The 27,314-nt window shown below is 41.8% G+C and overlaps 1 protein-coding gene across 2 annotated transcripts in view; it reads left to right on the top strand.

The window, feature by feature from the left end:
- LOC126271854 (leucine-rich PPR motif-containing protein, mitochondrial-like) overlaps positions 1 to 27,314 on the top strand; it is a 155,168-nt gene that overhangs the window by 78,147 nt on the left and 49,707 nt on the right. For both annotated transcript variants that reach the window (XM_049974188.1, XM_049974189.1), the window contains 2 exons: positions 3,666 to 3,886; positions 12,703 to 12,879. In XM_049974188.1, the coding sequence (XP_049830145.1) occupies positions 3,666 to 3,886; positions 12,703 to 12,879 (398 nt within the window). The remainder of the gene's footprint in view (positions 1 to 3,665; positions 3,887 to 12,702; positions 12,880 to 27,314) is intronic.

Below are 27,314 nucleotides of genomic sequence, written 5' to 3'. Positions count from 1 at the left end.
ATTATTTCTGAAACAAATAAACGAAAACAAAGAAACTGCTATGTATGTTCCAGAAACAAAAAAAGAACACCAAACTTAATGTGCAAGTCTTGTGGAGTTGTGTTACATCTTGGAGACTGTTTTGCTGTGTATCATATGAAAGAGAAATACTAAGTACCAAAGACAATGCAAATAAACAAATATATGGAACAAACAAATTTTGTATTTATTTACGTATGTATATCTTCAAAATTTCATGAAAGTAGTGGAACAGGGTTGAGAACTGATGAGAACTAATGATGAGATTAATAAAACTTAACAATTTATAATCTCCCGATAATGTCACAAATGGCTGGCAACATGGCAAGTAATCTGACTTAGTGCTGCCAGCGCCAAGTGAATAGTATGAGACATACGGATGGCAAAGTGTTGATTATGGTGGCCAGTTTATACATACAAATTATTGGTCCAATTATCCAGGACAGCACACATAATTAAAGTGATGAAGTTAATAATTGAGTAGAGACACAAAATAGATAGTTCATATTTATCAAAAAAAATAAGAAAAGTTCTTGTTTAGTACAGTCCTTTAGCAAATAGTTAAATGCATTATACTTCGGTAGCTGATTTAGGTGAGTCCATCACACAAATAACTGAGTCCAACAACAGCTTTATACACTCTTGACAATCACAACATAGTTCAGAAGAATATTCATTATTTTTACATATTGAATTCACTCAGAAGTATTTAAAGTTAATGTGCTTCGCAGTTTCCAGAGCATGTATTCTCACATGCAGAATGTACATAAAATAAATCTGAGTCGAATAACAGGAGAACGTCCAACATGGTGTTACTTGTTGGCTCCCTAACCACGGACAGATATTTCATGGGCAGTCTCACCCTATAAAGACTGGCATAGATACAAATTGTTATTTTGGAAACTTCATTATACTTTGAAAAATGGCTAGGTTGTAAATTACTATTTTGATTTATTACAAGAACTAATGGGATATTACAGAAAATGTTACAAATTTATAAAAGTAGATGGACACTAACTTCCTTCTGCCATGTGATTCTTATTTTTTTCCTGAATGTGCATCATATTGCAAATAATGATAATTTTTATGAAAATATTAATTAATTAGTTAATTAATTAACACTATGTCAAATGGCACAGAAAAATTAAGGTAACAAAAGTAAGTAGTTGAAATGTAGACTTTAAGAGTATTTTGATGAAATCCACAACAGAAAATGGAACTGTTTATGAACTTACACTGAGGTGACAAAAGTCGTGGGATAGCAATACGCACTTATGCAGATTGTGGTACCATCGCGTACACAAGATATAAAAGGGCAATGCATTGGGGGAGCCATCATTTGTACTCAGGTGATTCATAGATGCCTGAAACATTTGATATTGGAAGTAGTTTGGGAATTCAGTATTCTGAGATCCACAGTGTGAAGAGAGTGCCAAGAATAGCAAATTTCAGGCATTAACTCTCACCATGGGCAATGCAGTGGCCAACACCTTCCACTTAATAATCGAGAGCAGTAGTGTCTCCAGAAGGCTGTGGGTGCTAACAGACAAGCAACACTGCATGAAATAACCTCCAAAATCAATGTGGTGAGTATGGCAAACATATCCAGTAGGACAGAGTGGTAAAATGTAGCATTAATGGGCTATGGGAACAGGTGACCAATGCGAGTGCCTTTGCTAACAGCATGACATCACGTGCAGCGCCTCTTCTGGGCTTGTGACCATATCGGTTGGATTCTCGACAACTGGAAAACTGTGACCTTGTCATTTGAGTCCCAATTTCAGTTGGTAAGAGCTGATGGTAGGGTTTGAGTGTGGTGCAGACCACAAAAAGCTATGGACCCAAGTTGTCAATAAAGCACTATGCAGGCTGGTAGTGGCTCCTTAAAGGTGTGGGCTATGCTTAAATGGAATGGGTAGTTTTCATTGTCTGAAGATGATTTCGGTCGGCCACTTAGAGACCATTTGCAGCCAGCCATTCATAGACTTCCTGTTCCTAAACAACTGTTTAAATTTTATGGCTGTCAACATGCCTCATCAGCAGGCCACAGTTGTTCACAATTGGTTTGAAGAAACTTCTGGAGAATTCAAGCAAATGATTTGGACATCCAGATCGCCTGACATGAATCCCGTCAAACACGTATAGACATTATCGAGAGGGCAATTCGTGCACAAAATCCTGCACACTTTCATAATTATGGATGGCTGTAGGGGCAGCATGGCTCAGTACTTCTATAGGGGACTTCCAGTGACTTGTTGAGTCCACACCACATTAAGTTGCTGCACTATGCTAGGCAAAAGGAGGTCCAACACAGTACTGGAAGATATCACATGACTTTTGTCACCTCAGCTTATTATAGATGATGATTGGTTTCTAGTAATTTAAAATACTTTCCAGTAAAGTTGGAATGCATAAATTTCAAATGGTGTAGGTCACTATTCTCATATATAGGTATTAGCTCATAGGATTTTGCATGTGGCAAACTGTAGTGATAACATTAACAGTGCCCTCATGAAAATTAATGGTACCAGTGAAATCAAAACACTTGAAATGGGAAGCTGAATAATAAATTTAAGTGGAATTCACTCTAAATAGTAACTTGACTTTCCCAGGTAAGTGTTACATGTAACCCAGTAAATGTATTGGAAATAAGATAAAAATTTAAAAAATTGAGAATAGAAAAACATAACAGATTGAAAAAATCCACCTACAAGAACAATCCACCTACTTTGTCACAAATTTCTTCCTTCTTCTTGATGGTTTTACTGTAAAATTCATGTGACACATGCTTCATAAATTGAATACATATATGATGGAAAATCCAGGATGGAATGAAACAATATTATGAGAAGGAAAGTTGCTACTCACCATATAGTGGAGAAGCTGAGTTGCAGATAGGCACAACAAAAGACTCTCACAATTAAAACTTTTGGCCATTTGCCTTTGTCAACAATAGAATCTCTCTCTCTCTCTCTCTCTTTTTCTCACACACACACACACACACACACACACACACACACACACACACACACACACACACCAACACACACACTCACGCAAACCAGTTGCCAGAGACTGCAGTCATGTGTGTGAGTTGCGGTTGTGTGAATGTGTTCTTGTTTGCAAATGTGTATGTATTGTTGATGAAGGCCAGTGGCCAGAAGCTTTAATTGGGAGAGTCTTTTTGTTGTTCCTAACTGCGACTCAGTGTCTCCGCTATATGGTGAGTAGCAACTTTCCTTCTCATAATATTAATTACACATATAAGGTACAAACAGCAAACAGGAGATAGTTGTACATAGCATAATGTTTGCTGTACTGTACCATATGCAGAAAAGGTGACATTGCAGTAATATAGTGAATTCATATGTGTTAGGTACCAAATTATTTTCTTGATAATTTTAAGACGTATATGTATTTTATCTTTCTTCCTCATTCATTCTGTCAGCAAACATTACACCCCCAACCCCCCACTCCCTCTCTCCCTTTCTGTCTGCCCTTTCCTATGTCCATCTCACGAATGTCATTAAAAACTTTGATACATTTTACTCTAAAATAACATTTGCATTAAAATTTTGGTAGTGTTTATTCTTCTAACTGCAGCCCATACCAAGATGTTCATATCTTGATATTGTGTCCCACTGCAGGTGGAACGTACAAATTTCAGATTGATGCCACTTCACTCACTACTCCGTTGGCTGTTGCATATTTGGTCACTAAGGACCTGCCAACAGTAATAAGCCTAATAAAGACTTTCTCAAGCATCAGCAATAACAGCAGTACAGATGTTGGAGGCTATTTCTTGTTGGGTGCTATGACCTCTAAACGTATAAAAATAGAAGCGAAAGAAATGGTCAACATTATGCAAGTAAGTCAAACATAAAAATTATACATATGTGTATGGGCAAAACTGTCTTTATGGAAGATTAAAATGTAAATTTAAATAACTGAGAAGGCAAGACAAAATGAAAAATAATTTAACATGAAATAATGTGATAAAATTAAATGGGAATGGAAAGCAACATGAAATTTAGGAAATACGAAAAAAATTGCATCATATGTAGTACAAGCTGGAAAACGCCTATGGCACACAAATACAGTTAAACCCCTTCTTAAAACTTCTTTTGGGGCCCATATATTTTTCCTTCAAAGGGTATTTTTCTTAAATTGGGATTTAAAACACTTGTACTGAAGGAGTGCCCAGAATTTGAATTCAAACTTTTCAGGTCATGTAAGTATATATTAGTTACAAGCTTTCATATACTTGAAACTGAAATGCAGTTTATCATGATCTCAAGAGGTTTCTGCTTCTGTGGCACGTCTAATATCAGCAATGGGTATTCTGCTGTAGTGAATCATTAAAAAAGAAGAAGATATTGTTTTTACAAAATATTGTTTTATTCAGTAAATGTTTGGCATAAATATGATGTAAGTTAGAGGTAATTCCTTAAATACTATATTTTGTTTTGTGGGAGGGTAGCAGAGGGAGGGGGAGGGGAGGGTGGGAGGAGGAGGATGACAATGATTATAAAGAGTAGCGTGCTTCTTTTCTCTGTATAATATGTCATTAGTAGTTGTCATTTCAGCTGATTGATGGAATAAGAACTGATGAAAAATAGCTCTTATCAGTGTCACATCTTTGCATACATACAGCAAAACTTCTTGCATTGTCATCACTCTCACCTTCTCCATTATCTCAGTTTTAGCTTGTTCCTTTACAAGAGAATTTCACAGCTTGCTTATGTCCATCTGGGGCATGGAAGTTGTAATATAACACGTATGCTGCTGAGCTATCAGCCAACTAAAAGTTATTGAGTCATAGTATTGTAAGGTTGGCTCTGCTAATGAGGCCAAGTTGATGGAGGGCAGCTGGGCTGTCGCAGTAAGGCATTCAGTTTCAGGGAAGTGAGTGCCCAGCTATAGGTAATCGGTGGTTTTCCTCAGGCCACAGTAGTTCAGGGACAACAGTTAGTCAACTGGGCATCATGGCCTGAATGTAAATATTTTCAAATATAGCAGCACATCCACATCATGACAGAATGTGACTACTTCCAAATTTGATAGTTATTCACAGTTTCATCATCGCATAAAACTAATCACATCAGCATATTCACAGCAATGAGGTGACTGTATTGAGACATTAATATTATGAATGTCACAAAAACTACAGAAGTTACGTAGTCACAATAAATTAATAATCTTATGGAAAAGTATTAAAAATTAATAACTACTGACTGTTTCATTCGGTCTTGGTAAACAGTGTGTTGAATGGTAGCTTAGGGCTCTATTTACCAGCACTGAAAGCCACACATTTTATTTATTGAGTTATTATGTATTTTATATATTTTTAATTATATAAATGTATCGGACCATCATATTATCCACAGTTACAGAGCAGCTGGATCCAGCATGCCAATACCTCTCCCTACTTAACCATCTAATATATTTCTACTTAACCATCTAATATATTTCTATATTATTACTCGATTCTGTTTAATTAAATGTTAATTCAGCCTGTATGAAAGACATAATTTGAAACTGGTAATTTGCATATAAGATTTGTTACCACAGCTGAATGCAGCATAAAAAGAGGCAGCTATTGAGTAGGCGAACTTTACTGTTTTCTTAATTCCTACTCACTAGGCAGCTGCCCTGACCACCAAGCCATCTGGACATAGTGGTCATTGCAATTGCATGGACTACCCTAGCACACCTCCTGTCAGATCCAAATTCTCAGCTTATCCATACACTATTAATGTAGTGCCACTTGCCCATGATCCTCATTACTTACAGTATGTCACCAACTCCAGTAAAAGTTCGAGCCTGATGTGCATCTGCACTGAATAGATCGTTGGCCATATTGCCTTAATTATATGTATATGTGGTGACTGTTTTTTTGGACTTTCTGTTTTTAGGACTGGTGTTTGACCACATACTTAAATGGTTACTGCATATAAAGTAGGTCAAGGCAACCAGCATGAACATACTAAACTCCGTACACCTCCTCAGAAACACTTCTTGGAGAGTAGATTGAAAAACTCTAGTAAAATTTGACCAGTTATTAATTTTAACCTGATTAGACTATGGATATGTTGCTTGCAGGTCAGCAGCACCTTCCGTTTTTGGCCAACTAGCCCCTGTGCAGCACAGTGTTGTCCACCTTGTAACTGAGGCTTTCCTCACGAGCCCTGTCAACAGCCTTCTTGTTGAGGCAGATACTCCACCTTTAAAGATGCGTCACCAACAACTCTTAATGAACTACAAGGTTAAGATTTACTGTAGGCCAGAACATCCCTGTTACATGATGCTTTTCCAGATCCCCAACATAAATCTTATTATGAATAGCTTTAAAAACTGGGAAAACAGTAGCAATTAGGCTAAAAGATGTGCACTGGAAACCCTTTTTTTCTCCTGCTATAATTTGGCCACCTAACCCACAGATGGCAATCCCTGTATAATGTATTCCTCACCCTGTAATGTGAATGGATTTGTGGTGTGGAGTCAAGGTTCACACAGACCTTAATATTCATTACTGTAGGTTCTATTGTGTCGTTCACATTTATGCAACTTGTAGTCCGATATATGATGATGGCTCCAAGGTTGGAAAGAAAGCCGGATATGCATGTATTGTTCACACAAATTTTGGCCTTGCAGCTTGTTATCATTGAATAAATACCACAATATTTCGTCTAGTCACATGCCAGTCATCCTCAGGTAAGCCATCAAAGACTGATGAAGGCATCTTCCGTGCCACAACATATAGCATGCTCTGAGTATACCACACATACTTCAGAATCAAGTTGGCAGACAAACCACACTACCCGATGGAAGTGCCTTCCATGATGGAACCGTGGAACTCAGCTGTCCTTTATTACTGGTCATTCCAGCAATCGGCACACTCTGTTGTCTTTGATTAGAGCAAATTGTGGAGATGATATGGTTCCATGCACTGTCACCTGGTAGTTATTACACTTAATCAGATTTTACACCATGTGATCCATGGATTCCTTAATTTTGGAGACCCAAAAATATGTTACTGCGGTGAGAATCATTATATTTCATACTCCATTGAATGTCTGGTGGAAATATGATGTTCAGAAATAGCGGACTTGCTTGATTGCCAAAGGCAAGTGCAGCATTGATGTTCAGTGCAGTGGTCTGACATATGTAAGCCATACCACATTGGCAAGATATTTTGTAAATTCTAATAAATCATTCTTCACCGACTCCGGAAGATCTGCAGTCTTAGATGGTGGGCAGAAAACTACCATCACCAAAATTTACAGACGATTCTTGCAGTCTTAAACAAAATGTTGCCCATAAAGGGAAGAAAAGCTAAAGATTTTGCTGGTGTATTCTCCACTTAAACTGCTCCCCAGTTCTTTATTTTTAACTTATAGTACCCTGTGAATCTGCCAGGTGGAGCATCCTTTATCCCTGAACACTGTCTGTAGGTGGGTGAACTCTATAGGCAAACTACCTAGATCTTAACTGTGTGAATTTGGTTTGAAAATGTTTTAAGCACACTCATAGCTTGTAAATATAAATCAGAATAAGTGTGATTATGATAAACTGAATGCCCCAGACAGCCATAATTCTTCCATATGACCAAGACATCCAAGAAAGGTAGACAACACTCTTCCTTTCTTTCCATAGTGAAATGAATATTGTTATGGATTGATGTGATGTAGAAACTTCATTAATTTGTCTCCTCCATGAGGCCACACTATGACAGTATAATCCCTGTACCTCCAAAATACAGTTGGTTTCATTAGACAGCTGATTGAAGCAGCCTTTCAGTGAAATACTCCATAAAAAGATTAGCCAACTAGGCAGACACAGGGCTACCCACAGCAACACATTCAGTCTGTTCAAAATCATAATGGTCGAGGAAAGAGCAGGCTGAAACAAAGCAGTAATGCCCACCTAAAACTTACTACCAATCAGTGCCAAACGATCTGCAAGAGGAACCTTTGTATAAAAAATGATACCAAACCAAAACTAACTAAACGGTATGAATTGCTTAGCCAGAGATCCCCCAGCCTATTGATAAGGTCAGCTGAGTTGCACTTGTGATATGAGCATTTGCCCCTGATCTCAGCAAAGAAGTTAGATGTTTTGCTGAATCATATGTGGGAGCTCCAATGTTGCACCCTATTGGAGATTTTCCTTATGAATTTTTGGAAGGCCTTACTGTCTTGGTGGTACAAAACCATGTGGTCTTAACCTCTTGATGAAAGTGGTTTTCTGCCCACCATCTAAGATTGCTCACCTTCTGGGGACTGTGAAGGAGATATGTTACTGCAAAAGGCCAGAATTTACAAAATACCTTGCCAGTGTGGTATCGTTTAAGTAGGTCAGATGACATCCACCTTGAAAGAATGTTGCACTGAACATCATTGCTGCACTCACCTTTTGCAACCAAGCAAGCCTGCTGTTGCTGAACATTGTATTTCCACTGGACATTCAACGGACTATGATAAAACAATGATTCTGCCCACAGCAACATGTTTTGGGGCTTGATTATTAAAGAAACCATGGAAATGTGTATGGTAGAAAATCTGATGAAGTGCGATATCAGCTACCATCTCTAATATTTGCTCTGTTCAAGAAATACAGAGTGCACTGACAGCTACAGTAAGTGGTAATGCAGAGGACAGCTGAGTTTTGCTGTTCCAACAGTGAAGCTGCTGTTGCCAGATAGTGTGGTCCGTCTGTCAACTTGATTTCGATGCCTGTACAGAGTACCCACAGTGCTCTATATATTGTGGAATGGGAGAACGTCTTCATCAATCTTCGATGACTCACCTTAGGATGACTGCCAGGTACCCAGTAGAAATATCATGGGATGTATTGAATGATGACTGACTGCAAGTCCGAAATTTGTTTGAACATTCAGTTCACTGGAAAAATTTTAAAATTCACATTCCTATTTATTGACAACAATATTTATAAACAATACTCCCTTCCCACTGCATGCAGAATCTACACAGCAGAATTTGTGTCAAAATGTAGAATTCTCGCACAAATACAACCTAAACCTGCTAGAAATATTCTCTTGTTCAATGGCTCACTCATTAGTTGGAAGGTGATTTAAAATTTATTCACTGTCTCAGCTTTTGGTCTCTGCCATTTATCTCTTATATACACCAACAGCACAGGATCCTCTGTTGCATTCTTCTGGACACTAAACCATAAGATATTCTGGACAGTGATTGTGTTGATACATTGTCTAATGAAGCCTCTCCAGTGGATCTACCAATACAAATAACAGAATCTGACTTACGTACAAGTGAGGTAGCGCATTTGGGACGACGATGGTTCAAAACTGCTTGTGTTCATCCTGATTTAGGTTTTCCATGATTTCCCGAAGTTGCTTCAGGCAAATGCTGGGATGGTTCGTTTGACAGGGCACGGCCAACTTCCTTCCCTAACCTGATGACCTCACTGTTTGGTTCCTTCCCCCAAATTGAGCAACCTGACTTACAGGTACGTCTTAACTTCATTGTCTTACAAGAATGAGGAAAAGAGTGAGTGACCAATATCTGAGCCACCAAACACTGAACAATAAAGGGCATCATTTCAGACTGTAGCTGACAATGCAACAGAAATAGCTCACATATTAACTTTCCTTCGTGAAATTGGATAGTACCACTTGATTTAAAGTATTCATGTTAGTAGTTGACTCATGGGGTGGAATTGGAATTGGGGAAGTGACACCACCTGCTGCTTGTTTTGCTTGCCTTTTCTTTTTATGATATTTTCTAAGCAGAGAGGGCAGTGGGGGGGGGGGGGGGGGGGGTGTTTGGCAAGTAAATGGAATAGCAGAATACATCATCTTCCCCAGCTTTTCTTCAGGACGAACCTTTTGCCTACCATGAGATCATTGATGCTGCCTCTTCATTGATAAATGAACAGGTATTGTATAGCTTCTATGAGCTGCAGCAATTCATGGTTAAACCTTTCTGGTCACGGCAATGAGAGAGTCAGTTGCTCAGTTTTGGGTGCACTGCACAGCAGTAGTGGTTGTCATTCCGTATCAGCCACAGCTGTTCAGCAAAATCCTTAGAAGGAAATCACTAAGGGCTTTCATTAAAATGGTGCCGCAGTGTGTGTTCGGTCACTTGTGCGAAGAATATTTAGCATTAGATCAAGTGTAGGAATTGTCATTCAGGAGGGAATAATTTCTGAACCCACGGCATTATTAGAATCTCATGGCATGATTTCATTATTTGATTCCATTATCGCTATTGATAAAGGAGTTTATAGTTGCTTCTTATCCTGTTGTACATACTGCTCTTCATCCACTGTTCACTATATGCTATTAATTAAGAAACAATTTAATGGCAACAAACAGAAGTATAATCCTTGACAAAGTTGACTGTATTTGATGCCAAATTAAATGTGATCTTGCAGGCACTCGAGCAAATGAGATATGTTTCAGGTGCTAAATTCCTTGTATGTTCCGATTCACTAACTGCTCTTTGCTCTCTACAACCCTTTTGCGCAGCAGATAAAATAGTTCAGAACATCCTGGTTGCCCTCCTCCAACTACAAAGTCTGGGGAAAGAAGTGTCTTTTTGCTGGGTGCTGGGGCACATGGGTATCGGGGGAGAAAAAAGGATGGATGTAGCAGCCAAGGAGACATGTCGCAGTCCTTAATTAGTTTGGTGTGCCATCCCTCCGCATGCTATTATCTCGCTGTTGAGATACAGAGCCATGCATTGATGGGAGGATGAGTGGCTTGAAGAAACGGACAATAAGCTGTGTCTAGTAAAGACCATTAACATGGCCATGAGGTACCTCAATCCAACCACTTTGGCTCATGAGGTACTCGTTATTTGTCTTTGTACAGGCCACAGCCCTAAGATCCATGGCTTCTGCTTGCTCCGGCAAGAGGATCCTTCAATGTATGGTGCTTCTGGTGTACAGATCACTGTGCATCACATATTATTAGACTGCATTTTATTTTCAGGCAAGAGGGCAGCAGCAGATTTGTCAACATATCGGTTCTCTATTTTAAGATTTTGTGATTTGTCCAACTTGTTTCCTAAAATTTTAGGCAGCTGTTCTTAATGTGGTAACAGGATGTCTGGCTAAGCCATACTTTTTGTAAGTGGTCAGCCAGTTACATTTCCCTGTGTCATTATTTTACATTCTCTGTCATTTTACTTATGTTTTAATCCTTGATATAGCACCTTTCACCCTTTCTCCATTGTCTTAAGGCCTGTGTGATAGCATGATTGTATGGGTCAACACGAGTGATTTTGGAGTGAATGAGTGAGTGTCACTTTGTAGATTTACTCCTTATTGCTTGATAAATTCTTAGCCACATAGCCATTTTATTCATATTAGTTTCTTTTAATATTTGTAAGGGCCCTGATAATCTCGCCGTTCTGTGCTAGTCAGTTCCAAAAACAAAAAAACAAAAAACACACACACACACACACAAAACTTGGTTGTAAGTTAGTAAAACCTACTTTCCTAGCAAGGCCACATGATGACATTCATAGGTTGTTTCTTGGTTGCCTGCAAGGCTGGTGACCCCAAACATAAATAAGTAGATTGGCTTAGCAAGGACACAAAAGCAGTGCTGCGAAAAAACATGGGCCATAAGTGCATCAAAGTACATTTTTATGCTGGTTTCCATTCTGACAACTGTGCAGTTGGTTCAATTCCACAGGTTGGGACATGTTTGCATTGGAACTGCCACACCATACCTCTTGCTAGTGTCCCTTTTTGCGGCATCTGTGGTGTGTTGTGCATCAGTGGGGACACGCACTGCATGGGTGGTGATCAGGAAGCAATGTTTGGACCTAGGCCATGGCTTGGTTGCTCCATGGATCAGATGGGTTCCCTGCCAGAGGTAGTGCGGGACTATTTTCCATCATAAACCAAATCTAGGCTGCACTGGCAGTTTCATAGACTTGAGTTATTCACTTTATTTTTCTCAGAGAAGGATCTAATTCCTGCAGTATGTGATTCTCACTTTTAAGTCAGAGGTAAGATGCACTGTAACATCCCTGATTAGAGACTCCATATAGTTCTACCTTCACAGACATTTGAATATGCAATTCCTACGTAATCCTTGTAGGTTGATGGTCCAGTCTACATATGTCCTCACACATTGTGCTATAGAAGCAGGTCAATATGTTTGCTACATTATAGACAAGAATTACTGTAATGAACCAATGAAGAGTTACCAGTTGAAAAGAGCAGACACCTAGCTATGTGACAGACAATTATTTAGATCAGTGTTTTACCTTGGGGGTATGTATTCCAGGACAAAGGTATGAATTGAGAGGCATGCACAATCATTCACATCTTTGATTTTCCATCTCCTCCCCTCCCCTCCCCTCCACCACACTTTATTATTGTCTTTAAGGAGATGAACTGTAGCACCAGCAATTATTTATAGGATCCGTGTGAAATTTGGTGGAGAGAATCAAGAATATTGTTGGTGTTTCTGAGGGAGGCAGGTTCTTAAGAGAATGGTTATCTCAGTGATTTGTTATAAGAGCATAAAGAGTCTATGTTGGCATATAAGAAGGGAAGCTCTTAAGAGTGTATGTCTCTGCAGGACATATAAAGCAGGAAGATATCCTGTGCAAGTATATGTTATATTGATCTTGCAGACTCTTAGGACCTTGTTACATTGTCATACAATTTTCTCTCACCTTTCAGGCTTTCAAGGAAGAAAGTATATTTATTTCCAGTGCAGCAGCAGACGCAATATATTATCAGCTGCAACGCCACTCAAGAGATTTACATAACTTGAAAATAAACAGAAACATTATTTATCAGTTGGTGAGAAGTGATACAGATCCGTCAAAAGAATCAAACAATCATATGTTGCATCCGGTATGTTCATTTATTCTATTATATCAATGTTGAATATCAAAATAATTTGAACTTACTTGAATATAAAATATTCCTCAAGGTTAATCATATGTGAAGCATTATATTTGTTAGTATATGCTTTGAATAATGTTATAGCCATTATTTCATTTTCCTGATAAATCAAAGAAATGTGTGTTTGCTCTTAATTTATTTACACTTTTCTATGTTTGTATTCCATTTATATGTAACTTACTTGTACTTTTCTGTAGCTGAAATTAGTTAAATTTTAACGCTATATCAAAAAGACAATCCACCTGACGACATAAAAAATTATTAGACAGAATTTTTGTCTGTGATGGATTTAGTTTTAATAGTTATCATCCATTCCACACTAAAAAGTCTTTCCCATACAGACTGATCTCATGAGGGCAGCACATCTGTTGTGACCAGCAAATCCTTTCCCATTATGGACAGGTACCGCACTCCAAACCAGTCTACAAACAGATCTCCCTTGCCAGTTTCTCATATACTAAACCCCCCCCCCCCCCCCCTTCCACACCAGGAGACTCACAGTTTTCTTCGGAAGTTTGTGCGTGGCACACATGGGCCCCAAGCTACTGCAGCCCATTCTTCCTTCCCTGCATGCTTTTCCTTCCCTGTGTCTCTGCCTCCCTGCCCTCAATCCTGCCCTGTGCCCCCTCCTCCTCCTATCTGTGTTCTTACTTATGTCAACCTGGCTACCCACCTGGTTTTATGTATTCCTTGCAGTTTTGGACCCCTTGCATTTTCTCTTTCATCCTTCCTTTTTTATTCATTTTTGGTCCCCATTTGGTGTTTGACATCCCCCCTCCCCCACTTCTAAATTTTTCTCTTTCTTCGATGAGCCATCTGGGGAAGAACTCCCTCCTAGCGTCTATGCTGTAGGTACCTCTCCCCACCTTCTTTCCTCTCTTCCTTCTCTGCTGTAGCCCCCTCTGCCCTGCAAGTCACCAGCATGTGTAGCCATTCTGTGTAGTGGGACTGTTACGTACTCATCTGATGATCCCCGTGACAGCACACTTCTGATACCTGGACTGTTGCCTCCCGTGGATGCCTAGGAATGGTTGCTTGTCATTTCGGAGTATCAGAACTCCCAGTAGTGGCCACCATGCCAGATGGCCCTTGCTGTGACTGGGTGGCGCCCATGGGGATAGCTTCTGATCAGTGTAGGTGGTATCAAGGCAGATGCGTTTTGCATGAAGCATATCAAGCTCCAAAAATCTGATCATTCTCATACGGCCATCTGTTTGATTGATAACAGATCATTGACTGCTGCTCCTTATGATCCTATGTCCTCCACTTCCAAGGCTACACCCTGGGAGGAGGGCCAGGCTTGCTAGCTTGCAGCTTTGCTTGTTACCTGGCCTGTAGTAGGATGGCAGGAACACATTTACCACCACAAAGCCATTATTTTTTGTAGAAAATATTGAAGACAGGTTTGGCGAACTGGAGTGTCTCAGTAATATGCGATTGAGTTCCCTGTTGACCAGAACTCTTTTGCCACCCAGTCTGCAGCTCTTCACGCTTGTGATCATCTTGATGATGTCCTTGTGTCCATTACACCTCACCAGTCTCTGACTATGGTCCAGGGTATGATTTTCCGTAGGGGTGTTATCCTTCATACCGATGAGGAACACTGGGCCAGTCTGGAACACTGGGACTTCCACTTTGTTTGGTGTGTGCAGAAAGGCCATTACGACAATCATACCAATACTGGTACCTTAATTCTGCGTTTTTGAAGGAGATACCCTCGCAGAGCAGGTCAAGGTTATGTGTTACCAGTATGACATAGAAGCTGTATGTCCCACCACCCATGAGGTTCTTTTTGTGCTTGGGCTTTGGGCATTTCTTTCCATTGTATGGCAGACCCTGTATGTGGTGACTGTGGACACTCACATCATGAGGACAGCCCTTGTGTTCCACTACCAGTGTGTGTAATTTATCATGACCACACTCTCCATGCTCTCCAGATTGCCCAGCTTGTAAGAAAAAAAAGAAGATACAAGAGTATAAGTCCCTGGATCGTTTATCTTACACTGAGGCTTATCAGAAATTTGACCGACTGCATCCTGTGTCTATGACTTCTACTTTTGCTTCTGTATGCCCTTCCCCCCTTATCCTTCTTCCTTACCCCAGTCCCGTCCCCTTCTCTTCTCTCCATCCCCTGCAGTTCCCTCACTCCACCCTCCACCAATGACTCCTGCCGTCTGGGTTCAGAGGTCATCCTCGGTTCGTACAGGCGGTTGGCAGAATTGAAGGCGGAAAGCCTCGCTCGCGGGGTGGATTCTGAGCTAACTATTTGTAGTATCGTTTCCAGAACTGATTGCTGTCCTCTGGTTTGGAGCCGAGTGGAAGGCTTAAACCAGAGGCTCAGACGATACTGCGGAGATCTGGGATGTAAATTTGGAGATCTGGGATGTAAATTTCTCGACTTCCGCTATCAGGTGGAGAAATGTAGAGTCCCCCCGAATAGGTCAGGCATGCAGGAAATAGCTACAAGGTTAGTGGAGTAAGTGTGGAGTGCACATGTGGGGTTTTTTAGGTTAGAGAATTCCCTCTCTAGGCCCGACAAGATGCCTCCTGAGACACGGCAAGGTAGGAGTAGGCAAAATGCAACAGGGAATAACAATATTAATGTGCTAATAGTAAACTGCAGGAGTGTCTATAGAAAGGTCCCAGAACTGCTTTCATTAATAAATGGTCATAATGCCCACATAGTACTAGGAACAGAAAGTTGGCTGAAGCGGGTTGTAAACAGTAATGAAATTCTAAACTCAGATTGGAATGTATAACGCGGAGACAAGCTGGACAGTGAAGGGGGAGGTGTGTTATAATGATAAGAAGTGCAATAGTATCGAAGGAAATTGACGGAGATCATAAATGTGAAATAATTTGGGTGAGGGTCACAGTTAAAGCAGGCTCACAAGGGGAAGGCCTCAGACAAGGCCAACTGATTTGACTCAAATTTGGCAGGTCGTGGTGTACCACCTAAAACGAAGGACTCTAAGACATTTTGGCTCAACACCCTCCCATTTTTGTGAAAATCAACTCTGAAGGTTATGATGAGCTATCGACTCAAAATTGGCGGTATCGATAGACAATTGTAAATAGCGCATTTTTCATCATCAGGTAGGAGGTCCGCAAATGCATACTTTTCCAGAAATCAGTTGCCGCATATGCACTTACATGGTAAACACTATTTTGCCTAGCACGTCGATAGCGCAACGGCCAAGGTAACTGGCTGGGAAGCGGATAACCCCAAAGAATCAAGTGATTTTTTTTTTAAGTGCTTTATCTGAAAATTGCCTTGAGCAGTTAAACAGAGAACCGACTCGTGGTGGTAACATATTAGACCTTCTGGTGACAAACAGACCCGAACTATTTGAAACAGTTAACGCAGGACAGGGAATCAGCGATCATAAAGCGGTTACTGCATCGATGATTTCAACCGTAAATAGATATATTAAAAAGGGTAGGAAGATTTTTCGGCTTAGCGAAAGTGACAAAAAGCAGATTTCAGTGTACCTGACGGCTCAACACAAAAGTTTTGTCTCAAGTACAGATAGTGTTGACGATCAGTGGACAAAGTTCAAAACCATCGTACAATATGTGTTAGATGAGTATGTGCCAAGCAAGATCATAAGAGATGGAAAAGAGCGACTATTGGTACAACAACTGAGTTAGAAAACTGCTGCGGAAGCAAAGGGAACTTCACAGCAAACATAAACATAGCCAAAGCCTTGGAGACAAACAAAAACTATGCGAAGCAAAATGTAGTGTGAGGAGGGCTATGTGAGAGGCATTCAATGAATTCGAAAGTAAAGTTGTATGTTCTGACTTGGCAGAAAATCCTAAGAAATTTTGGTCTTATGTCAAAGCGGTAGGTGGATAAAAACACAATGTCCAGACACTCTGTGACCAAAATGGTACTGAAACAGAGGATGACAGACTAAAGGCCGAAGTACTAAATGTCTTCTTCCAAAGCTGTTTCACAGAGGAAGACTGCATTGTAGTTCCTTCTCTAGATTGTCACACAGATGACATAATGGTAGATATCGAAATAGACGACAGAGGGATAGAGAAACAATTAAAATCTCTCAAAAGAGGAAAGGCCACTGGACCTGATGGGATACCAGTTTGATTTTACACAGAGTACGCGAAGGAACTTGCCCCCCTTCTTGCATCTAGGTCTCTAGAAGAGCGTAGCGTTCCAAAGGATTGGAAAAGGGCACAGGTCATCCCCATTTTCAAGAAGTGACGTCGAACAGATGTGCAGAACTATAGACCTATATCTCTAACGTCGATCAGTTGTAGAATTTTGAACCACGTATTATGTTCAAGGTTAATGACTTTTCTGGAGACTAGAAATTTACTCTGTAGGAATCAGCATGGGTTTAGAAAAAGACGATAGTGTGAAACCCAGCTCGTGCTATTCGTCCACAAGACTCAGAGGGCCATAGACACAGGTTCCCAGGTAGATGCCATGTTTCTTGACTTCCGCAAGGCGTTCGATACAGCTCCCCACAGTAATTTAATGAACAAAGTAAGAGGATATGGACTATCAGATCAATTGTGTGGTTGGATTGAAGAGTTCCTATATAACAGAACGCAGCATGTCATTCTCAATGGAGAGAAGTCTTCCGAAGTAAGAGTGATTTCAGGTGTGCCGTAGGAGAGTGTCGTACGACCGTTGCTATTCACAATATACATAAATGACCTTGAGGATAACATCGGAAGTTCACTGGGGCTTTTTGCGGATGATGCTGTGGTATATCGAGAGGTTGCAACAATGGAAAATTGTACTGAAATGCAGGAGGATCTGCAGCGAATTGACACATGGTGCAGGGAATGGCAATTGAATCTCAATGTAGACAAGTGTAATGTGCTGCGAATACATAGAAAGAAATGCAGGAGGATCTGCAGCGAATTGACACATGATGCAGGGAATGGCAATTGAATCTCAATGTAGACAAGTGTAATTAGCTGTGAATACATAGAAAGAAAGATTCCTTGTCATTTAGGTACAATATAGCAGGTCAGCAACTGGAAGCAGTTAATTCCATAAATTATCTGGGAGTACGCATTAGGAGTGATTTAAAATGGAATGATCATATAAAGTTGATCGTCGATAAAGCAGATGCCGGACTGAGACTCTTAAGAAGAATCTTAAGGAAATGCAATCTGAAAACAAAGAAAGTACAGTATGCTTGTTTGCCCACTGCTTGAATACTGCTCAGCAGTGTGGGATCCGTACCAGATAGGGTTGATGGAAGAGATAGAGAAGATCCAGCGGAGAGCAGCGCACTTTGTTACAGGATCATTTAGTAAATGCGAAAGCGTTACAGTGGAAGACTCCGCAGGAGAGAAGCTCAGTAGCTCGGTATGGGCCTTTGTTGAAGTTTTGAGAACATACCTTTATCGAGGAGTCAAGCAATATATTGCTCCCTCCTAAGTGTATCTCGCGAGGAGACCACGAGGATAAAATCAGAGAGATTAGAGCCCACACAGAGGCATACCGACAATCCTTCTTTCCACAAACAATACGAAACTGGAATAGAAGGGAGAACTCATACAGGTACTCAAGGTACGCTCCGCTACACACTGTCAGGTGGCTTGCAGAGTATGGATGTAGATGTAGATATGGATATGGATGCTCTGGGGCCCCTACCCTCGGCTACCACAACTTGGGCACAGGACATACAGTCTGTGCCCCTCAAGGTTGCTTGACCTGTTTCAGTTTCAGATCTTGCAGAAGCCCACTTTCCTTTTGTGCCCTGCTCTCTTCAACCTATGAAAGAGGAGGAGGAGGAGGAGGAGAAGAAGAAGAAGAAGAAGAAGAAACAACATAAGTCTCTCAGGACAAGGCCCTCCCGTTGCCCTCAGAGATGCCATCTCCCCCATCACAACCTTTGTCTGTCATCTTATTTTTGGACATCACTCCGTCATTGTTGGTGACAAATGGTGATCCTTGAAGCAATTGACTCCAGCCCTTTCACATCCCATTTGGGTACCTGCTCTGTGATTATTCAATGGAGCTGTAATGGACACCACTGTCACCTCTCAGAATTGCAGTCCCTTATTGCCTTTTTCTCAGCAGCTTGTGTCACCCTCCAGGAATCTCATTTTCTGATGCTAGCTCACCGACTCTTCGTGGGTTCCGTGCTTTATTTTGGGCCTGAGTTGGTCCTTCTTGTGGCATCTGCAGATTGGTCTGTATGGATATTCTTAGTTTATCGATCACAAATCGTATCCCATTGGAAGCAGTCCGCTTGGACTCAGCTGTCACAGTTTGCAATTCCTATCTCCCTCCTGACAGGCCACCTGCATCTGCTGTCCTAACTGCTCTCCTTCAGCAACTCCCTCTTCTCTTCCTCTTTTCCTCTTCCTTGAGGATTTTAATTCCCATCACCTTTTGTAGGGCTGTGCTTTCTCATCTAGTCAGGGACTCCTCACTGACCAGTTTCTTGCAGACTACAACCTGTCCCAACTTAATGACAGTTCCCATACTCATTTTAGTGCCACATGTGGTGCTTTCTCTACCATTCATCTTTCACTCTCTTACGCTTCCCTTCTTCCTTCCCTACACTGGTCACCACACTATGACTTCTGTGACAGTGACTACTTCCTGTCGACTATCTAGTTCCCTTCCTGCCTCCCAATGACCATGTTAACCTACTGGGCTTTCCGTGTTGCTGATTGGCTCTCTATCTACCTCCCAGGTCATATTTCCCCTTCTTTGTCAAGTTGTATTGATGAAGTTGTCCTTGATTTGTCTGATAAGAAATCCAAACTACTGGCATTGCTGTTCCCTGCTTGACAGGCCCTGTTTGCTGTCTACCCATTTCATGGTGGAGCACAGGCATTGCCATTGCCATCCTCGATCATCCTCGTTCCATGCAACATCTCACGTGGCACGTGTCCTCTGCCTGTCATGTCTTCGCACCAAAGCCCATTACTTAATCAAACAGAGCAAGCGACTGTGTTGGGAATGCCTTGTCTCCTTTCCAGGGTCTTCTGTCCCTTTGTCATGTATGTGGTCTACACTCTGCACCCTCCAAAGTTCTCAATGGCAATCTTCCGTTGTGCGCCTTGCCCTTCCAGGTGGTCTCTCTGCAGACCCATCAGTTCTTGCGGAACACCTCATGACCCATTTTGTGACAGCATCAGTGTCAGCCTCCTATTCAGTCACCTTCCTCCTCCAGAAACACTGGGCTGAAGCTTCTCGCTTACATTTTGCCCCTTGTCAGGCAGAATCCTATAATGAACCTTTTACTGAATGGGTGCTTCTTCTGGCCCCACTTTCTTCCCAAGATTCAACCTCTGGCTCTGATCCCACCATAACCAATTACTTCAACAACTCAGTCCTCCCCAGTAACAGTATCTCCTCCAGGTGTTTAACCCTGTTTGGCTCCAAGGCATTTTCCTCTCTCAGTGGAGAGACAGCATTGTGGTTCCTGAGAAGCCTGGCAAGGATCCATCACTCACTGATAGTTACCAGCCAATCAGCTGGACCAGTGTCCCCTGCGAGTTACTAGAAAAGATGATGGCTCATTGGGTCCTTGAATCTCGTGACCTTTTATCCCCTTACCAGTACAGCTTTCAGAAGGTGATCTCTGATCAATCATCTGCTTAGATTGGCAACCACAATTCGGCAGGCCTTTCCACAGCACCATCAGCTTGTCGCAGTTTTCTTAGATCTTCTTAAGGCCCATGGCACAGTTTGACAGCATCACATCCTCCTCATGCTCTTCAGGGCCCCCTCCCAATTTTTATTCGCCAGTTCCTGTTCCACCGGTTGTTGAGAGTCTGTGTTGGCACTGTTCTCAGCTCTCTGTGGACCCAGGAGAATAGTATTCCACAGGGCTCCATATTATATGTCCTTCTTTTTCTAATAACTCTTAATGAACTTGTGGCCTCTGCTGTACCTTTGGTCACCCCTACCATGTATGAGGATGATTTCTGTATTGGGGATAGCTCTCACTTGGGAGACAACATCAGAGTGCCATCCAGTGTGCTTTCACATGGACACACTTGCACGGTTTTCAATTCTCTCTCCTTCAGTCAGTGGTGGTGCATTTCTATTGTCATACCACAGTCCATCCTGATCTCGAGCTCTACCTCAATGCCCATTTGCCGATCATGGTGCCACAGCTTCTTTTTGACAGCAAGCATAGTTGGTAGTGACATATCCGTGATCTGAAGGTTGTCTGTTTTCGTAAACTCGATGTTCTTTCCTTCCTTGCCCACACCTCTTGGGGCGCAGATTGTTTGACCCTTATCTGCCTTTACTGGGTATTAGTTCTGTCTCTTCTGGACTATGATTGTCAAGTTTATGGATTACCTACCCCTTCCACACAGGTACAAACACTGTTCATGGTTCGTAATATCCATTTAGTTACCAGTGCCTTTCAAACTAGCCCTATCAATAGTCTTCTAGTCGACACTGGGATCCCTCTCCTTTAGATTCATTGGTCCCAGCTCCTGGTTTCCTATGCCATTTTCCGCTGCTCACTGCTCCTATTCTATTCTTCCCATGGCTTCAGGCCATTGCCTGCCCGCTGCCCGTCCTCAGGTATGTTTACCAGTTGGGATCCACCTCGCTTCTCTCTGTCATGACTTCCATCTCCATATTGTCACAACCATCCCACCCCCCTCCCTCTTCCCCCGCTGTAGGTTTGTTCCTCGGCCACAGATTCGGAAGGATCTCTCTTGGGGTCAGAAAACCTCCATCGCTCCAGTGGTGTTCCATTGTTTGTTCTGAACACTCTTATGGGAGTTGCAGGGTGCCATTGTTTTTTACACTGATGGTCTAAATCCACTGATCATGTGGGCTATGCCTTCATGTCTTCTATTAGCATGGAACACCATCTCTTGCCTACCACATGTAAGAAGTTTACTGCAGAATTGATGGCCATGGTCGCTCTGTTTTATTAAATTGTTCTCCCTCACCCGAGTTTTGTTTTATATGGACTCGATGAGTGGGGGTCACACTATTCCTCAGTGTTTTTCCCACTACCCCTTGGTCTCTGCCATCCATGACCTTCTCGCTGATTGTGGTGATGATGCTTGTTTGGTTGACTTCCTTTGGGTTCCTGGCCACATAGGTATCCCGGGTAATGAACTTGGTGACCATCTGGCTGGGAGGGATGGCGGTGGAAGGGGAAAGGGGGGGGGGGGGGGGGAGGCAGCGGATTTGTGGCATTACATGAAGTCCCATTTTCCCATTTTGCACAGTCATGGGCTGACTCTTGGGAGAGTGCCCTGTATCTAATAAACTTCGTGCCATTGAGAAGACTCCCACCATGTGGTGTTCCTCCCTCTGCCTCTCCTGACAGGAGTCTACCATCCTCTGGCGTCTTTGTATTTGGCTATACTAGTCAACCCCCCTCTCCACACACACACACACACACACACACACACACACACACACACACACACACACACACCCATCACCCCCCCCCCCCCCCCCCCCTCTCCCTTTGCAGTTGTGGAGCTCACTCATAGTGATCACATTTTGCTGGACTGCCCCCACCTTATGGCCCTCCACCCTAAATATGCCCTCCCCCCTTCCTTGTCTTGGATGTTGGAAAAAAAACCTCACATTGTTACATCTGTCTTTCATTTTCTTTGCAAAACTGGTTTGTACTCTCAGGTATAAGACCTTGAATTTTGCTCTGGAATTTTGTGTCCCTTAGTTAGTGTAGTCCTGGGTTACAGAGGCCTTGACCTTGCCTCCATGCCAGCAAGTTTCTCCCCACCATTTCCATACATTTTGCTTGGTCTGTTGTGCTGCTTTGTTTCCTCTTTTCTCGTGTCTTCTTCCCTTGGTGTTGTCCCCATTGAATTGTGATAATGATACGGGCAGTGGCAGAGCTGGTGCCCCACTCCACCTAGCATTTCTGGGGCACCCCTGCTCTCCCCATTTCCACCCACCCCCCAGTTATTCCTTTTTCTTCCTGCTGCCCAGACATCCCTTTTCCCTCTCTGTTTGCATGTTATCCCTTCCCCTTTACTGGGCTGTACTGTTTGTGTAGTTATTCCCTTGATCTCTGCCATCGTAGATCATGGGACTGATGACCTCAGTGTTTGGTTTGCTCTTCCAGATCAACCAACCAACCAATCATATTCCCAAACTCCTGCTACACAGGTCATATACTTGTGGAATACCTAGGTCCAAGACCTATTCCATGCACCCACCAACACTGCATATCCAACCTATTCCAGACCTGTCACTGACATATCCTACTTTGTCAAGAGGCAGAGCCTCCTGTGAATCATTTGTGTCATAAGGCAACCTTGCTGCAATTTCTGCACAGTCTGTGACATGGGCTAATCACTAATCACTAATCAGCCATTCCCCTGAATGAATGACCATCACCAAACTACATGAAAGTTGACTACACAGTGGCAGGTCATGCCGTTGAACACACCTTCCTCAATTTCAGTAGCTGCTTCACAGCGTGTGCCAGCTGAATCCCACCCCTCTCCCTCCTTTAATATCAACTTCTCTGAATTACATAGGTAATATTTCTTCTTGCAGCACGTACTTTGCTTCTGCAGTCATCTTAATCTCTGCCTGTGTGACCCACACTAAGATGAATCCTTGTCTCCATGTCTCCCGCTTCACCTTATTAATTTTACAGTGGCTTCTACACTTCTCCATCTTCCTCTGCTTTCTATTTAACCTCCTCCTCCCCTCCCCTTCCCATTCCTCCCCCCCCCCCCCCAAATATTTCCCTCATTTCCAACATTCTCTTTACTTGAGTGTCTCCCACTTGAACTCTCCACCTGGTACCGAGGTCAGCTCACCAGTGGCACAGTCTCATCCTATTCCTGCACTACCTCTCCCTCGGAGCTGTCAACCAATCTTCCTTCTACACCTTCTTGTCTTGTGTTTCCCCACTCCCACTGCACTAGTGCCAGGACTGTACAGTCAGTTGGGATGACTTAAACATACATGTGTTAAAATGTGTATGTTTGCATTCAGTAACTCCTAAGGAGGACATTGTATGAAAGCTTTGCAACATTTTCAGTATTGTTTACATGCCTGTCAACTCCTCAACTGATGCAGTGAACACATACCTTTGTTCCTTCTATTACTTGTTTTCAACCCATCTCTTTCCAGTGTCTCATTGAAATAAAATAAAGACAGATCCATATCCTTGCACATGAGAACCCCCACGAACCATGAACCTTGCCCCGTTGGTGGGGAGGCTTGCGTGCCTCAGTGATATAGATAGCCGTACCGTAGGTGCAACCACAACGGAGGGGTATCTGTTGAGAGGCCAGACAAACGTGTGGTTCCTGAAGAGGGGCAGCAGCCTTTTCAGTAGTTGCAGGGGCAACAGTCTGGTTAATTGACTGACCTGGCCTTGTAACACTAACCAAAACAGCCTTGCTGTGCTGGTACTGCGAACGGCTGAAAGCAAGGGGAAATTACAGCTGTAATTTTTCTCGAGGGCTTGCTGCTTTACTGTATGGTTAAATGATGATGGCGTCCTCTTGGGTAAAATATTCCGGAGGTAAAATAGTCCCCCATTCGGATCTCCAGGCGGGGACTACTCAGGAGGACGTCGTTATCAGGAGAAAGAAAACTGGCGTTCTACGGATCGGAGCGTGGAATGTCAGATCCCTTAATCGGGCAGGTAGGTTAGAAAATTCAAAAAGGGAAATGGATAGGTTAAGGTTAGATATAGTGGGAATTAGTGAAGTTCGGTGGCAGGAGGAACAAGACTTTTGGTCAGGTGAATGCAGGGTTATAAATACAAAATCAGATAGGGGTAATGCAGGAGTAGGTTTAATAATGAATAGGAAAATAGGAATGCGGGTAAGCTACTACAAACAGCATAGTGAACGCATTATTGTGGCCAAGATAGACACAAAGCCCATTCCTACTACAGTACAAGTTTATATGCCAACTAGCTCTGCAGATGATGAAGAAATTGATGAAATGTATGAGGAGATAAAAGAAATTATTCAGGTAGTGAAGTGAGATGAAAATTTAAGTCATGGGTGACTGGAGTTCGAGAGTAGGAAAAGGGAGAGAAGGAAACATAGTAGGTGAATATGGATTGAGGTTAAGAAATGAAAGAGGAAGCCGTCTGGTAGAATTTTGCACAGAGCATAACTTAATCATAGCTAACACTTGGTTTAAGAATCATAAAAGCAGGTTGTATATGTGGAAGAATCCTGGAGATACTAGAAGGTATCAGATAGATTATATAATGGTAAGACAGAGATTTAGGAACCAGGTTTTAAATTGTAAGACATTTCCAGGGGCAGATGTGGACTCTGACCACAATCTATTGGTTATGAACTGTAGATTAAAACTGAAGAAACTGCAAAAAGGTGGGAATTTAAGTAGATGGGTCATGGATAAACTAAAAGAACCAGAGGTTGTACAGTGTTTCAGGGAGAGCATAAGGGAACAATTGACAGGAAGGGGGGAAATAAATACAGTAGAAGAATGGGTAGCTCTGAGGGATGAAGTAATGAAGGCAGCAGAGGACAAGTAGGTAAAACGACGAGGGGTGGTAGAAGTCCTTAGGAAACAGAAGAAATATTGAATTTAATTGATGAAATGAGAAAATATAAAAATGCAGTAAATGAAGCAGGGAAAAAGGAATACAAACATCTGAAAAATGAGATCGATAGGAAGTGCAAAATGGCTAAGCAGGGATGGCTAGAGGACAAATGTAAGGATGTAGAGGCTTATCTCACAAGGGTAAGATAGATACTGCCTACAGGAAAATTAAAGAGACCTTTGGAGAAAAGAGAACCACTTGTATGAATATCAAGAGCTCAGATGGAAACCTAGTTCCAAGCAAAGAAGGGAAAGCAGAAAGGTGGAAGGAGTATATAGAGGGTCTATCCAAGGGCGACATACTTGAGGACAGTATTCTGGAAATGGAAGAGAATGTAGATGAAGTCGAAATGGGAGATACAATACTGCGTGAAGAGTTTGACAGAGCACTGAAAGACCTGAGTCGAAACAAGGCCCCGGGAGTAGACAACATTCCATTAGAACTACAGATAGCCTTGGGAGAGCCAGCCCTGACAAAACTCATCCAGCTGGTGAGCAACATGTATGAGACAGAGAAATATCCTCAGACTCCAAGAAGTATATAATAATTCCAATCCCAAGGAAAGCAATTGTTGACAGGTGTGAAAATTGCCAAAATATCAGTTTAATAAGTCACAGCTGCAAAATACTAACACAAATTATTTACAGACAAATATAAAACTGGTAAAAGCCGACCTCGGGGAACATCAGTTTGGATTTCGCAGAAATGTTGGAACACGTGAGGCAATACTGAGCCTATGACTTATCTTAGAAGATAGATTAAGGAAAGGTAAACCTATGTTTCTAGCATATGTAGACATAGAGAAAGCTTTTGACAATGTTGACAGGGATACTCTTCCAAATTCTGAAGGTGACAGGGATACAGGGCGTAAAAGGCTATTTACAATTTGTACATAAACCAATGGAAGTTAGAAGAGTCGAGGGACACAAAAGGAAAGCAGTGGTTAATAAGGGAGTGAGACAGGGTTGTAGCCTATCCCCAATGTTATTTAATCTGTATATTGACCAAGCAGTAAAGGAAACAAAAGAAAAATTTGGAGTAGGTATTAAAATCCATGGAGAAGAAGTAAAAACTTTGAGGTTCGCCGATGACATTGTAATTCTGTCAGAGACGGCAAAGGACTTGGAAGAGCAGTTGAACGGAATGAACAGTGTCTTGAAAAGAGGATATAAGATGAACATCAACAAAAGCAAAACGAGGATAATGGAATGTATTCAAATTAAATCGGGTGATGCTGAGGGAATTAGATTAGGAAATGAGACACTTAAAGTAGTAAAGGAGTTTTGCTATTTAGGAAGTAAAATAACTGATGATGGTCGAAGTAGAGAGGATATAAAATGTAGACACGCAATGGCGAGGAAAGTGTTTCTGAAGAAGAGAAATTTGTTAACATAGAATATAGATTTCAGTGTCATTAAGTCCTTTCTGAAAGTGTTTGTCTGGAGTGTACCCATGTACGAAAGTGAAACTTGGACAATGACTAGAAGAGAATTGAAGATTTCAAAATTTTGTGCTACAGAATGCTGAAGATTAGATGGGTAGAGCACGTAACTAATGAGGTACTGAATAGAGCTGGGGAGAAGAGGAATTTGTTGCTCAGCTTGACCAGAAGAAAGAATTGGTTGTTAGGACACGTTCTGAGGCATCAAGGGATCATCAGTTTAGTATTTGAGGGAAGTGCAGAGGGTAAAAATCTTTGAGGGAGACCAAGGCATGAATGCACTAAACAGATTCAGTAGGATGTAGGTTGCAGTAGTTACTTGGAGATGAAGAGGCTTGCACAGAATAGAGTAGCATGGAGAGCTGCTCAAAGCAGTCTCTAGTTTGAAGATG

The sequence above is a fragment of the Schistocerca gregaria genome, chromosome 5 (assembly GCF_023897955.1).
Source record: "Schistocerca gregaria isolate iqSchGreg1 chromosome 5, iqSchGreg1.2, whole genome shotgun sequence".
Lineage (NCBI taxonomy): Eukaryota > Metazoa > Arthropoda > Insecta > Orthoptera > Acrididae > Schistocerca > Schistocerca gregaria.
Note: the sequence above shows the minus strand (reverse complement) of the source record. Positions and strands in the feature narration are given on the sequence as shown.